The sequence below is a fragment of the Polypterus senegalus genome, chromosome 2, assembly GCF_016835505.1.
Source record: "Polypterus senegalus isolate Bchr_013 chromosome 2, ASM1683550v1, whole genome shotgun sequence".
Lineage (NCBI taxonomy): Eukaryota > Metazoa > Chordata > Cladistia > Polypteriformes > Polypteridae > Polypterus > Polypterus senegalus.
The window spans coordinates 157,612,668-157,626,117 of record NC_053155.1 but is presented as its reverse complement, the minus strand read 5'-3'; the positions used below and the strand labels follow the sequence as shown (position 1 = coordinate 157,626,117).

Below are 13,450 nucleotides of genomic sequence, written 5' to 3'. Positions count from 1 at the left end.
TTGCTTGCATAATACTTTAAAAACTTTCTTCCACATATTCTGAGACTGTCCTCCTGTGGCTGCTCTCTGGTTATCTATCCCCTCTTATGCTGCCACTATTCCAAGTATAACTGTTCCTTACTCTTCTCAGTTATTTCTTTTTAGATTTCTCTGCCTTTTCCTTTTCTATTTTTAAATTCAGTGAATTATGTGTTTCAAAATATTAAAGGTCTAAAGATGGAAGAATCCAATCCACCTCATACCATTTTTATGCTTGGAAGTAATGTTTTACCTTAATTACAAGAGAACCATTGACAGAAATAATAAATTGTTGTTCTGACAAGACTATTTCATATTGGAAGCAGTGTTTTAGTGGTCAAAGACTACCATAGGTGTTCTCTGTTTAATATAGGCAATTTTTCCCAGTAGTGAGACAGAAGAAGAAAAATATAAATTAAATAACAAAATGGAAAAGCAAACATAGGAAACACAGTGACAGTTTTGTGTTTTAATTCTGCTGTATGGTTTATCTCATTCTTGATGTTATGTTACCTCTTATATTCTATCACAACTGAATACTTCTATATTCGTTAAAAAAAAACTTGTTTTAAAAAATTGGTCTCAAAGTATTAACTGAACTTTGTAGATACCTCATATTTATGATTTTATTTTCTTCAGACATTTTCTACGTTCAGTTTGAACAGTACATATCCAATACAAGAGCCTTTCTACTCATAATTCAGTACACTTTACTACTGAGAAATTACAACTGGACATAAAAAGTTAGCTACCTAATTAGAAATGTACACATTGGTAACATGTAACAATTCGTCCCACGCACTGACACGAGATGATTGCTACCACCAATCTGTCCTAAGTGACGGCAGATGATAAAAGGATAGGCCAATATCACACCCCAATACATTTCCCGTATATCCTTTATTCTACATGGTACAGTCCCTTAATGCCGATCATTTATAGCCCATAAAAAACTAATAGTCAGTATCTATCATCACATAACGAATATATTACATAAAATGAAAAAAGAACACAATCCCTTACCCATATGCCCCCCCCCACCCTAAATAACCCATATATTGTAGTGCCACAAATATATACATATATACACAATAACAATATTCCTTCCCCCAGTTCTCCTTCCAGAGATGGTAAATAGATCCTCAGTTGTCCACACTTCTGCCCTGTTGATACCGACAGGCAAAACGAGGAGTTTTGACAATTGCGGACTCCTAGCTGTAATCACATCTTCGTCATAAAAGACATACAGTCAGTCTTGTGCCATGATACAATAATCTAAGTCCTTTGAAATAGCTCACCTGAGTCCGTAGGAATTAGCAGAACGTTCAATTCCCTGATCAAAAGAATCACATCCACCTTCTGACAGGACTGTAGGAGATCCTGGACTTCTTACATGGCCCGTGCAGTAGCTGATCTGTTTTTTTATTCTCCAATTCTCCTTTTTTCCTTTCCCCTCCTCTTCTTCTTTCTCTCTTTAAAATGGCGCGCTTTATGCAAATCAGTCCCCGAAGGAAAACAGTAAAACCGGAAATTCCACCTCTGGGGCACCGTTGTCAATCTCAGGATGTAAGAATCATCCCCACAACACCTGATCAACAGCAGAAAACATATTATATGTTATATCCAAGTCAACGGAACCACGGGTCCAAAGTAGGGCTTGATATTGGCCACATGAATTGTTTCCACTATGGCATCTACACCACAACCCCTTTGTATGCGGAAATTAACCGGTCCTAAACGTTTTATAATTTTGACTGGACCCATCCATTTGGGCGCTAGCTTAGCAGCGAACCTGTTGACAGCACTGGAGAGTGGGTGAGCCCTAGTCCAAACTAAGTCCCTGACAGCAAAGGGTACCACTCGCCGTCGTGCATTATAATACTTAACTTGCCTGGATCTTGCACTCACCAACCTCCTTTGTACTTGCTGCTTTAATTTTTCGAGGATCTGAATTGTGGTGTATGTCTTTTAATCAGGGAGAGGTGCTGGGTTGATAAGACGGTCAAGGAGACTTTTGAGTTGTCAGCCGATAGCCACCTGAACAGGTGTCGCACCAGTGGCCTCATGCACCGCTGTGTTGATAGCAAATCAGAGCTCCGGTAGCCACTTATCCCAGTTTTGGTGTTGTTCGCCCACATAGGAGCCTACCATAGTCTTCAGGGTCCTATTTACTCTTTCCTTCAAATTTGTCTGTGGATGGTAAGCCGTAGTGAGTTTCTGTCTGACTCCCCAAGCTGTATACAGTTCTTGAAGCATAGAGCTAGTAAATTGAGGGCTCCTGTCAGACGCAATTTACTTTTGAATTAGGAATTAGTGGAACGTTTAATTCCCTGATCAAAATAATCACATCCACCTTCTGACAGGACTGTAGGAGATCCTGGACTTCTTACATGGCCCGTGCAGTAGCTGATCTGTTTTTTTATTCTCTGATTCTGCGTTTTTCCTTTCCCCTCCTCTTCTTCTTCCTCTCTTTAAAATGGCGCGCTTTATGCAAATCAGTCCCCGAAAGAAAACAGTAAAACCAGAAGTTCTACCTCTGGGGCTCCACTGTCAATCTTCGGATGTAAGAATCATCCCCACAACACCCGATCGACAGCAGAAAACATATTATATTTATGTGGCAGCACTACAAACTTCTACTGTAAGTATCCACAAATTCCTAAGATCAATAGATGCTTTTGCAGTTTGTAATTCCGTGGTCACAAAGTCTTTCAAACTTTTTTGCAGAACTGGCTCATTTACCACATCCTTCCATTTTATTCTAAGATTGTATGGTAAATGGAGAAGAAAGTTGCTTTTGCAAAAACCACGGAAGAAACACAGAAATTTGTTTCTAGGTACCATCTATCAATGTCAGACATGGACAATGGTTTATTTAACAAGTGCCTCTAACCTCACATTCTCAAAACAATTTTCTTTTCCTCCCTAAGCCAGAGCTAAGTAAACTATGCTGTATTGAGGTTAAGAACTGAAAGGTACATCTTATTATTAAAACAAAGGCATTAAAATTGAACTTATAATATTTGGTCTAAGGCATAGTGTGGCATAAAACATTGTTTAAGCAATGATAATTATTTGCATTCACAACAGTACACAACTTAAAAATCATATAGGTTTTGGTGCATATCTTTCTTGCAGAAAACAAAAGGCAAACACTCTCAACAAAACCAAAATACACTGTACTATTTAACATCTGCAGAGTCATTAATTTGAATATTGTAAAGGTATCTATTTCTAGATGCAACAGCAAAAAAAGAAGCCTTGATACACAGCTTTTATTTTCAAAACTACAAAACACCAATTAAAATTCAGTTTCTATCTGCCTTGTAAAAAATGTTTTTGTTCTTAATCTCTAGTTTGAATGATGTATCAGTTCAAATATTTAGAAAATGAAACCATGCTCTTAAAATCACTGTCTCACAGCTATGCTATGTTGGTAATGGAGTGAAACGGCAAAAAGATTCAAACAGCTCTGCTGCCTTTATATTCAGCCAACAATAAGAGCATTATTTAAATAGTGCCACAGCTTCCTATAAATAGACAATGTGCTCATTAAGCAGTTCTTTTATTTGTACAAAAGACAGACCACCAGGGTTAATGATTATATTAGATTTGACTTATTGAAGAAAAAATTTACTGTAGCGTCCGACTATTAACAGTAGCAACTGTCATTGATAATATACAATAAACATCAGGTGTCTTTGTAGGATTCATTACGAGGCTTCATATCCCCAACGACTTTAGTTCTAAAGAAGAAATAACTACATTTACAAGACATTAACATAACTGCAACGGCATTGTAGTTACTTAGCAACTGTAGTACCATATATTGTGTTAAAGCTTATGAACAAAAAGGGAAAAAGAAAAAACACGCACTGCTAACCAAAGCTTGCAAGATTAAGATAACTTTGCTTACCTGAACCTCTTTTGGTGACAACCTTTAGACTCTTGATTACAACAGCATACAGTAGGATCAAGACAGGGATAGGAGCTTTCATCATTCAACTTTCAAAAATGCCCTGATTAGTAGGGTGAGAGAGGAAAAAAACAATTACTAATGAACAGTGAGTGATATATTCCCAATGTAACATTTTTTATTTAATACACCAAACCAATTTTGTTACTCCTACTTCACATTACTATTCAATTACCAAATGTTGACATAAAGTGTCAGCTGATGGCAGTTTATGAATTAATTCTTTTAAATGTCACATATCAATGTTAATATTAGTCCCACAGCAGTAAAATTAAAATCAATAAGTTCTCCATGGACTGGAAGAGAGCATCAGTATATTCAGATTTAGCATTTACAAAGGTACACCTATTGAACAAACTACCACCAAAAATCAAGTAATTTATATGTCTCTTGAAATTATAATTGAAATTCAAGCTTGGTGAATGTCCAAAGCAATACAACATGCCTAAAAGCTGCACAAAAAACAGGAATTAATCTTAAATTTCTGAAATGCCATTTTCTAGAATCGTGTAAGTTTGCTATTGTTTTCTTAAAAATCTGCCCTACCTATTTTTCCTCAGATTTTTTTTTTTATTATTTTGAAGCTATCTGGTTAAATGAATAATAATAATACTAATAATAATAAACTTTCATATGAATACCAATGTCAATATTTTTCTAATATCTTAACAGATTTTTATTGTTGAAGAAATAACATTTAAGAAGAAAGTCCTCATTTGACTAGGTATACATGCTGATCATGGAACTGGAGAGAGACAACATACAGCATATGTTTATCAAATACACAGTGAAGAATTTCTTTATAATTTGTATATTTGACAATAAACTTAAACATTTATTAGAGCATAATATATGCAATATATTAGAGCTTTGAGCGAGATGATAAAAATGCATTTTATCAGAGAGTGGTTAAAGTGGTTGGGGTCTGCCTTGAAGTTTCGATTGCCATGATATTCATACATCACATTAGCCTACTTTTGGGTGTGGGGATATTGTTTGGGGCTCAGAAACATGGACTAAATACAGTACCAGTTCACTTCAAGTCCTGATTTACATAGGCTAAATTAAATGTGACACGTGAAGGAGTTGCAGGAAAAAAAAATAGCAGTCGCATATTTCTTAGCTTTCACCATAAGCATGAAAATCACCAAACCAGATTAAAACCAATGATCCCAATCTGGCTCACTCCACCACTTCACCTACCACTATGCCTACATGCTTGACTAAAAAGTCCTTCATTACATGTCAGTGTTTTGACTGAACGGAAACAGTGTCCTGTGCTTAGTCTTTAAAGACTAACAATCATCACAGACAGACAATGTGTCACACAACTGCTTCACAAAAAACAACACTTAATAAATGGAGTCACTCTTATCCGTGACCCCAACTTTCTGCTACTCTGTGTTTATTTCACAATAATTCAATTTTGTCTGTCTAAAATCCATTTCAAATATATGTAAATACAACCCACATTAAATTTTTCTTTACCATGTTACCCAAATCAATTTAAAAGCCCCATGTTATAAGAGACAGGTATAACAAGGAGACTAGGCATGTATTGTCAAAGACATCACAAAGCATGTCACATTATTTACTTGTAAAACTAGTTTAACCCAATTGACTAAATAGGTCTTCTATACTTGTTTTAATCTATATTAGGATCAGAACAAGACATTGGTATTAACAGAGTTCTCAGAAATAATTTCTGATTCAGCATTCTCAAATCAATTAACAGGTCTGCAATTAATTATATTTTCCTTAATTGATTTATCTGATATATCAAACACTGTTTTATAGTCCTGAGCACTCATGAGTAAGTCCCAGTATAGATAGTTACATACCTACCATAATTAAATCTTTCTACAACTGGAACATTATTGCTTTTCTTCTTTCTGGAACTGCTTTTTCATACCCATTTTTCCTTATCACAGTTCAAGTGCTCATGTGATCTCAAAACCATAGGTTTTTCTCATTCCAAGCAAATTTTAGTCACCCATTACCATGTTTAAGATGTAAGAGAAAGTTTAAATTGCCTAAAGAAAACACAACATCATACACTGACTATGCCAACAGTCAAAGCTTTGTCTCTAGAATAAGAAAAGGAAGCACTGACCTACAATACAAACTTTTCTGTTAATTCCTAATTCATTTTATACACTATATAGTCTTACATGGTGAATATTGTTCATTGGAGAGGTGCATACTAATGCACTACATTTTGTTAACATTCCGTCACACTCTCACATGCATTTATCATCTTTGAGCAGAACATCAATATAAATCTTAATCACTGTGGATTATATAATCACAACAAAGTTAAACTATTAAACAGCCCAAAATAGTCAATTATAGCTTGCTATTTTATAGTATGTTTTATATTTCCATCTGCAGTTTGATTAGGAGATAATGTGTTCAAATTTTCAAATTAGTCTTTCAGAACTTTTCCAATGTAATTGATTACGATCCCATTATATATGAAACCAAGAAATGTAAAGTGTGAAAGCTGAAATGTCTGCATTGTAGTTGGCCCTTACCATATAACTGAAAACCTAAACTGGCCTTAGTCTAAAAATAAATCTGCAAATTCATAGGGTCACAATGAGTTTCATAGAACTAATACACAACTTTGTTAAGTGCAGTGCATCATGTACAGAAGTAGCTCAAAGTATAAAAGACTAGGGTTATTTTACCTTGTATCACCTGACGTTACGGGTAACAGCAATTAAATTACATTACCGTTAAGCTTTCTTTTTTACAGCACTGCAAACAAATGGTATAACTAGCAGGATTATTATGACACTACTCAAGTTGGATCATATAAACATTTAGTAAAATATTACTCATTTCTATTACAAATCAGAGTAGACTGGAAAACCTGTCTCATTGAACTAATTTCTAGTTTCAAATGGCACAGCTCATAATTAGAGAAAGCTTTAAAGTAATGTATCTAGAAAACATCAAAAATTAAATAAAACATAATTCTAAAAATATACCAGCACCCACCCACATAACCACCTAACAGCAGCTAATGCAATGTTAGAATTCAGCGCAAAACATATGGTATCCTAAAGGGCTTGAACAAATTTTATTAATCCTGGAAAATATGAACTAAGTCCTTTCTGGAAAATGTTAAATGTTAAGACATGAAAATTGAATTTAGCAGTTATCATATGTATTGCAGAAATTAACAAGGTAAGTAAGCATCTTCAAAAATTCAAGTCATATATACATGTACAGTATGTAGTTAGCTATAACATTAATGTCTCATTCAAACTCCTATTTTTGTGGTCTTTGCTATTTAACATATCTACATTACAATAATACTTTGGCTAGTAAAAATGTAATATCTGTATTTTCATTTTGACCACTAAAACTAGGGCACTGTTATTGACTTCTGAGAAGCCTGAATTTCAAAATATCAGTACATAAATGTTGACCAGTTATATCTGAACCTAAGATTTGAATATAGTCTGTCTCATCAACAAAGTGAGGCCCTAAAGTGCACACCCACAACTCATTCGCAGGTCATCCACCTGAAACTAAGCATGTTCAGGCCCAGCCAGTAATTGAATGGGAGACCATCTAGGAAAAGTTTGGGTTACTGCAGGAAGAGGTGTTGGTGAAACCAGCAGGGGGAGCTTACCCCTGTAGTCTGAGTGTGGATCCCAATGCCCCAGCGCAGTGACAGGAACACTGTGCTGTAAATATGGCGCCGTCCTTCAGAGGAAACATAAAACTGAGGTCCTGACTCTGTGGTCATTAAAGATCCCTGGGCATCTTTTGAAAAAAAAAGCAGAGTTTATCCCAATGTCCTGGCTAAATCGCCCATCATGGCCCCTAATCATTTCTCTAATTGCCTCTCTCTCTCTCTCACTACTTCACCACCTAATAGCTCATGTGTGGTAAGTGTACTGGTGCAATAATGGCTGTCAACACATCACAAAGAAATGTTCAAAAAGGTACATTAATGAAGTATAAACTGTGATAACAACAATGTAATGTATTATAGGTTGAAACAGAAGCCTCTCAGTGGGAAATGTCATGTAAAAGCCTTGCCAAAGGTTGATCCAAAGTAGGCAGAATTCAGAAATAACTGAATTACGTGAGTCTTTCCATTATAAACAAAAAAAAATTGGTACGACAGATAAATTTGAGAAAGTGATTTCTATCTTCAAGTGATTAACTACACGAGTAATGTCTTTAGTTTGCTTTATCTTTAAAATAAAAATCTCTTATTATTAATTAATTATTATTATAATTTAATTATTAATTAAAATTATTATTATTAATACATTTTATTTATACAAGGTGGCTTTCTAAGAACTCAAGGACACCAATCAAACAATAAATAAATAAATAAACACATTATAAACAAAACTTAAAACATCAAAAAATACAGAAAATATAAAAATTAAAACCAAACAAAGCCACTGTAATCTAGAGAAAAAGCCGTTTTAAACAGATGGGTTTTAAGTTTACTTTTGAAGGTTGAAAATGATTCGATATTTCTAAGCTCAGTAGGTAGTGAGTTCCAGAGCTTGGGAGAAGAACGGCTGTATGCTCTGCTCCCCATGGTGGGAAGACGGGTGAGAGAGAGGCACCATGAAGAAGGTCAGACAGATATGGAGGGATGAGATTATGATTGGCCTTAAATGTTAATGGCAGAATTTTTAAATCAATTCGAAACTTAATCGGGAGATGATGAAGCTGCCGCAAGACCGGAGTTATATGGTGAATAGATGGGGTTCGACTAATGTTGCGAGCAGCAGAATACTGGACTATTTAAAGCTTTTGGAGAGATTTATTACAGAGACTGAAGAGGAGTGAATTGCAATAGTCCAGGCGAGAAGTAACAAGACAGTGATCAAGAATGGCAGTGGTATGGGGAATGAGGGAGGGGCGGATGCGATTAATATTACGTAGGGGGAAATAAGCAGACCGGGTGATGTTATTAATGTAAGATTGGAAAGATAGAGTACTATTAAGGATGACACCTAGACTCTTGACCTGAGGTGAAGGGGAAAAAAATGAGTTATCAATAGCAAGAGAAAGATTATCAGCTTTGCTGATTTTGTACCAATTAGGAGAACCTCAATTTTGTCACTGTTTAATTTCAGAAAATTTGAAGAAAACCAGGATTTGAAGAAAACCACAACACCATGCTTCATGTGAATTTCCCCTTGGGATTATGTGAAATTCCCCTTGGGATTAATAAAGTATCTATCTATCTATCTATCTATCTATCTATCTATCTATCTATCTATCTATCTATCTATCTATCTATCTATCTATCTATCTATCTATCTATCTTCAATTAGTACCTGTCATTAGAACAGAAACATAGCAGCTTTCAATAATTTGCAGATTGTACCAAATTATACCTTTCTTTTAGACCAAATGACTTTTCTCTGATGCTGTCATTAATTGTATCTGTGAGTTAAAGGGGTGGAGGGAATTATGTTTCTTAACTCAGTTGGAATCACCTTTAGCTTTACTGAATCAGCACACAATTTAATTGTCATCTTTGACGCAAGCATGTCATTTAAAAAACACAATATAAACTATCCAAAACATCTCTCCTCTTCCCCCATCTTAAAAATGATGGAAAATGAAGACTTTTCTAAATATGAACAATTCATACATGTTTATCTAGTAGGATTGACAACTTCAATGCATTATTCGCTGGCTATTCTAATTGTTCTTTATGCAGCTTGCAGTTAATTCAGAATGTTGCAAGAATTATTACTTAACTGAGAAAATACATAGCTCCAGCTCTTAAGTCCACTGGCTCCCAGGTAAGCTTAGGGCTGATTTCAAAATCTTTTCTTTAATTTAAAAAGCCTTAAATTGTCAATGTCCTACATGCATATTACCTACAAACCAGGGAACACATTAAGATCAAGATGCTGGCCTGCTTATGATTGCAGGGAGTCATAAAACAGTGGGAGGACAAGCTTTTGTAAGAGATGCCCCTTCAGTCTCAGCTTTTAAATACAGCCTGAAGACGTACTACTTTATACCCCTACTAGAGCTGCTGATTAGCTATGCTTACTGGATTTGTTTGTTAGTCATTTGTACAGAAATATAAAGTAATAAAATATTTTTAAACCATTACCAACGTTCCTCTATCCTGTTTCTCTTCTCTTCCTGGCACTTGGTGCCACTGCTCTACTACCAGGTTGCTCTCCGTGTATGGAAAAGTAATCTTGGATTAACAAATGTTGGAATCATCAGAAAGATCAGATCAAATGGACAGCACAGACTTCCACTACAGAAAAACCAGGAGAGGTGAGGCACCCAGTTGGCAAAGGCCTCTAGGACTGGGACTTTGTTTTTGACTTTCCCTTTTCCAATTTTGATTTCCTCAGTTGTCAACTGGTCAACGTTCATCAATTCTTTAATGTGCAGAGGCTGTTGGTTTCCATTTATGTTTAATTGATTTCTACCTTGCTCTCTCTATGTTTTAACAAATCTACATTTATAGATATACCAGTTCTGTATTTAGTAATTAGTATAATCAATACGTGTATTTTTACTGACTGTTCACTGCATTCTGCACCTGCACTCAGTGAAGATCAATATACAAAAAATAAGTTCTATTGTAAAAAACAAGTAAAATTAGATATGTCACAATTCTCCCAAAATGTCAACTGAAAATTCAGATTAACAAAATGAACTGGGGATGTGAGAATCACAACTTTCAAAGCCATAATTCCCGTATAACAAGCATGCAGCATTTAGCAACTGGTTAAAATGGAAACATCCATTGAAGAGGAACAATTAAAGAGGTTACAAATAACCCTACAGGCACAACAAGAAAGTAGGACGTTGCTGTCTACTCCAGCTAAGTGTTAAAATAAGCGAACCTTAACCCTAACCCCAAAAAGGAATATTCAGTTGAAACATGTCAGATTACAATACGCATTGCATCAAGAAGCCATGTGAACTTGCAGATGCCAAATCCTCTGGTCTAAGCAGCTTTAACAGAATGCATTTTAATGCCATTTATTTAAGTGATCTACGTTTCAATGCAGATTCCCATATAGGGACCCTAATAATTTTATTACTAGGAATTTTGCTGAATCATTATTAAAATCATTACAATGAAAAATGTTACCAGTTAACTGTTATTACTGCCAAATTTACTAGTCCAACATGAATATGTAGTTTCATGCTAGAGGATTAATGACAATTCTGTGTAGAAGGATAATTATTACACTACACTTCACTTGCCTGTGTTTGGAGAGGGAAATCTTACATTTACCATCACTATGTCCCATATTAAATTCACAATTGCAGCCTACTTTCAATTGCATCCTGTAATGAATAAAACAGCGGTTTCTCAAAGAGGCCTCTTGAATCTTAGGCAAAGAAATACACTGCTCAAAAAAAAAATTAATGGAACACTCAATTTTAACACTCTAACACCAAGTCAATTAACCTTTAGTGATAGTCTATCCAGTTAGTAAGCCTAAGAGACTGTGAATTAACTTCACCTGCTGCGGTGCAACTGAAAGTGACAGACAACAGACAACAGAAGGACTACCCCCATAAAGGTAATGGTTTTACAGGTGGTTGCCACAGACAATTGGTCTCATTTTATCCATCCTGACTGATTCCTCTTTAGTCACCAGAGACTAACACAATTGGTAACTCCACCACTGTCACCCCTTTCTCTTCACAGATGAGTGCAGGTTCACACTGAGCACATCTGACAGATGTGAAAGAGTCTGGAGAGACTGTGGTGAATGTTATGCAGCCTGTAACATCATCTAGCATGCCCAGTTTGGCAGGGGGTCATTGATGGTTGGGGGAGGCAGATCCTTGGGTCACACAGACTTCCACATGTTTGGTAATTGTACCCAGACTGCTGTTAGGTACTGGGATTAATCCCTCAGAGCCAATCTCAAACCTTACTTTGATTTCAGGGGCTCTGACGAGTTTCATTTGGCCAATGCATTTTGAGATACCACTGACTGGCACGCAAATTCCCCAAGCCTGAATCCAATTGAGAATCTCTCGGACATTATGGATACATCCAATGCCCCCAGTGGGCACCACAGACTGTTCTGGAGCTCACCGATGCTCTGATCTACGTCTGGAAGGAGATCCCCCCACTGAACACCATCTGCCATCTCTTCAGGAGCATGTACAAGACATTATCAGGACTGTATACATGCACGAGGGGCCATGCACACTACTGAGGCACATTATGAGTTGCTGTGAAGAAATTCACGCAAATAGGATCAGACTGAGATTTCAATTTTTGACTTTGATTTTTGGTATGATGTTAAATCTAGCCCCCAGAGGGCTGGTGATTTTGCTCTCCATTGACTGTTGCATCATTTTGTTCTGAATTTATTACATAGTAAAGATATTTCACTTCAATATGTCATTCAAGATCCGATGTGTGATTTAACAGTTTCCTTAATTTTTTGAGCAGTGTACCTTGTTGCCACTGCTGTGCTCCTTGTTTGACTAAAGTGAAAAAAACAAACTAGACTCTAAGGACACTGTATTCCATGAGCTTCTTTTCTCTATTTTTGTATAGACATGCTCAACAAAATTTAAAAACTTAGTTGTATACTTTATATGCTTTTGCATTTTCACTGCTGTGTGCACTGGGGAATGATTTCGCACCCACAGAGGACACATTTTAAATGAGCACATATAACAAGGAGTTTCACACCTGGCTGGATACACATTTAAAGGAAGTAATTGATTTTACTCAAGTTTATGTTGAACCTGGAAATCTTCAAATATTTGCCAAGTACTTGTATTACATTCTAAAAAGTATGTCTTAAAGTGTGTAGCATACAAGCTGTATACATGGGTGCCTTTGGTATTAAGATTCTATTTTTTGGATATTGTTTTTTAAAAATTGGCCAGATATGCATCTGAATATAAACACTGTATATTCTGCAAAGCTTTTTTATCCCCCTATTGTAAGGACATAATACAGCCACTGTTACGCCTTTGCATTGTAATAATAGAAATCCAATATCCCCTTGATTATATAAGACAGTGAGAGTTGCAAAAAATGGGCAGGTTACAGCCCAAAGATTGCCCCCACCTGCCTATATTAAACAGATAGCTGGGCAGAGCAACAAGTGTGGAAAAACACAAACAAAGGGAGGAAAGAGGAATTGTTTCAAAAATTCAATGCAGATGGCAAAAGAAAAATATGAAGTTATAAGTGTGAACTGCTTGAAAAATGCTAAAGGGAATATCATTATTGATGGTAATGGGATTAAGGATACCAGGAAGAAGTACCTGGAGAAGTTGCTGAATGAAGAGAATGAATACTATAATAATGTTAATTGAAAACAGAAGAACCAATCAAGCTGTATGTGTTCAAAAGAGAAAGCCACAAAAGCTGTGAAAAGAAATTTAGGAGGAAGGCCCAAAAGGAGTGGTGTCAGAAATGATGACAGCAGTGTGAGGTCCTAGAGTTGA

The 13,450-nt window shown here is 35.9% G+C and overlaps 1 protein-coding gene across 2 annotated transcripts in view; it reads right to left on the bottom strand.

Annotated features, from left to right (window-relative positions):
• Positions 1–13,450, bottom strand: part of LOC120523506 (interleukin-1 receptor accessory protein-like 1) — a 1,790,033-nt gene that overhangs the window by 1,618,895 nt on the left and 157,688 nt on the right. For both annotated transcript variants that reach the window (XM_039744882.1, XM_039744883.1), the window contains exon 2: positions 3,935–4,037. In XM_039744882.1, the coding sequence (XP_039600816.1) occupies positions 3,935–4,019 (85 nt within the window). In that variant the 5' untranslated portion in view covers positions 4,020–4,037. The remainder of the gene's footprint in view (positions 1–3,934; positions 4,038–13,450) is intronic.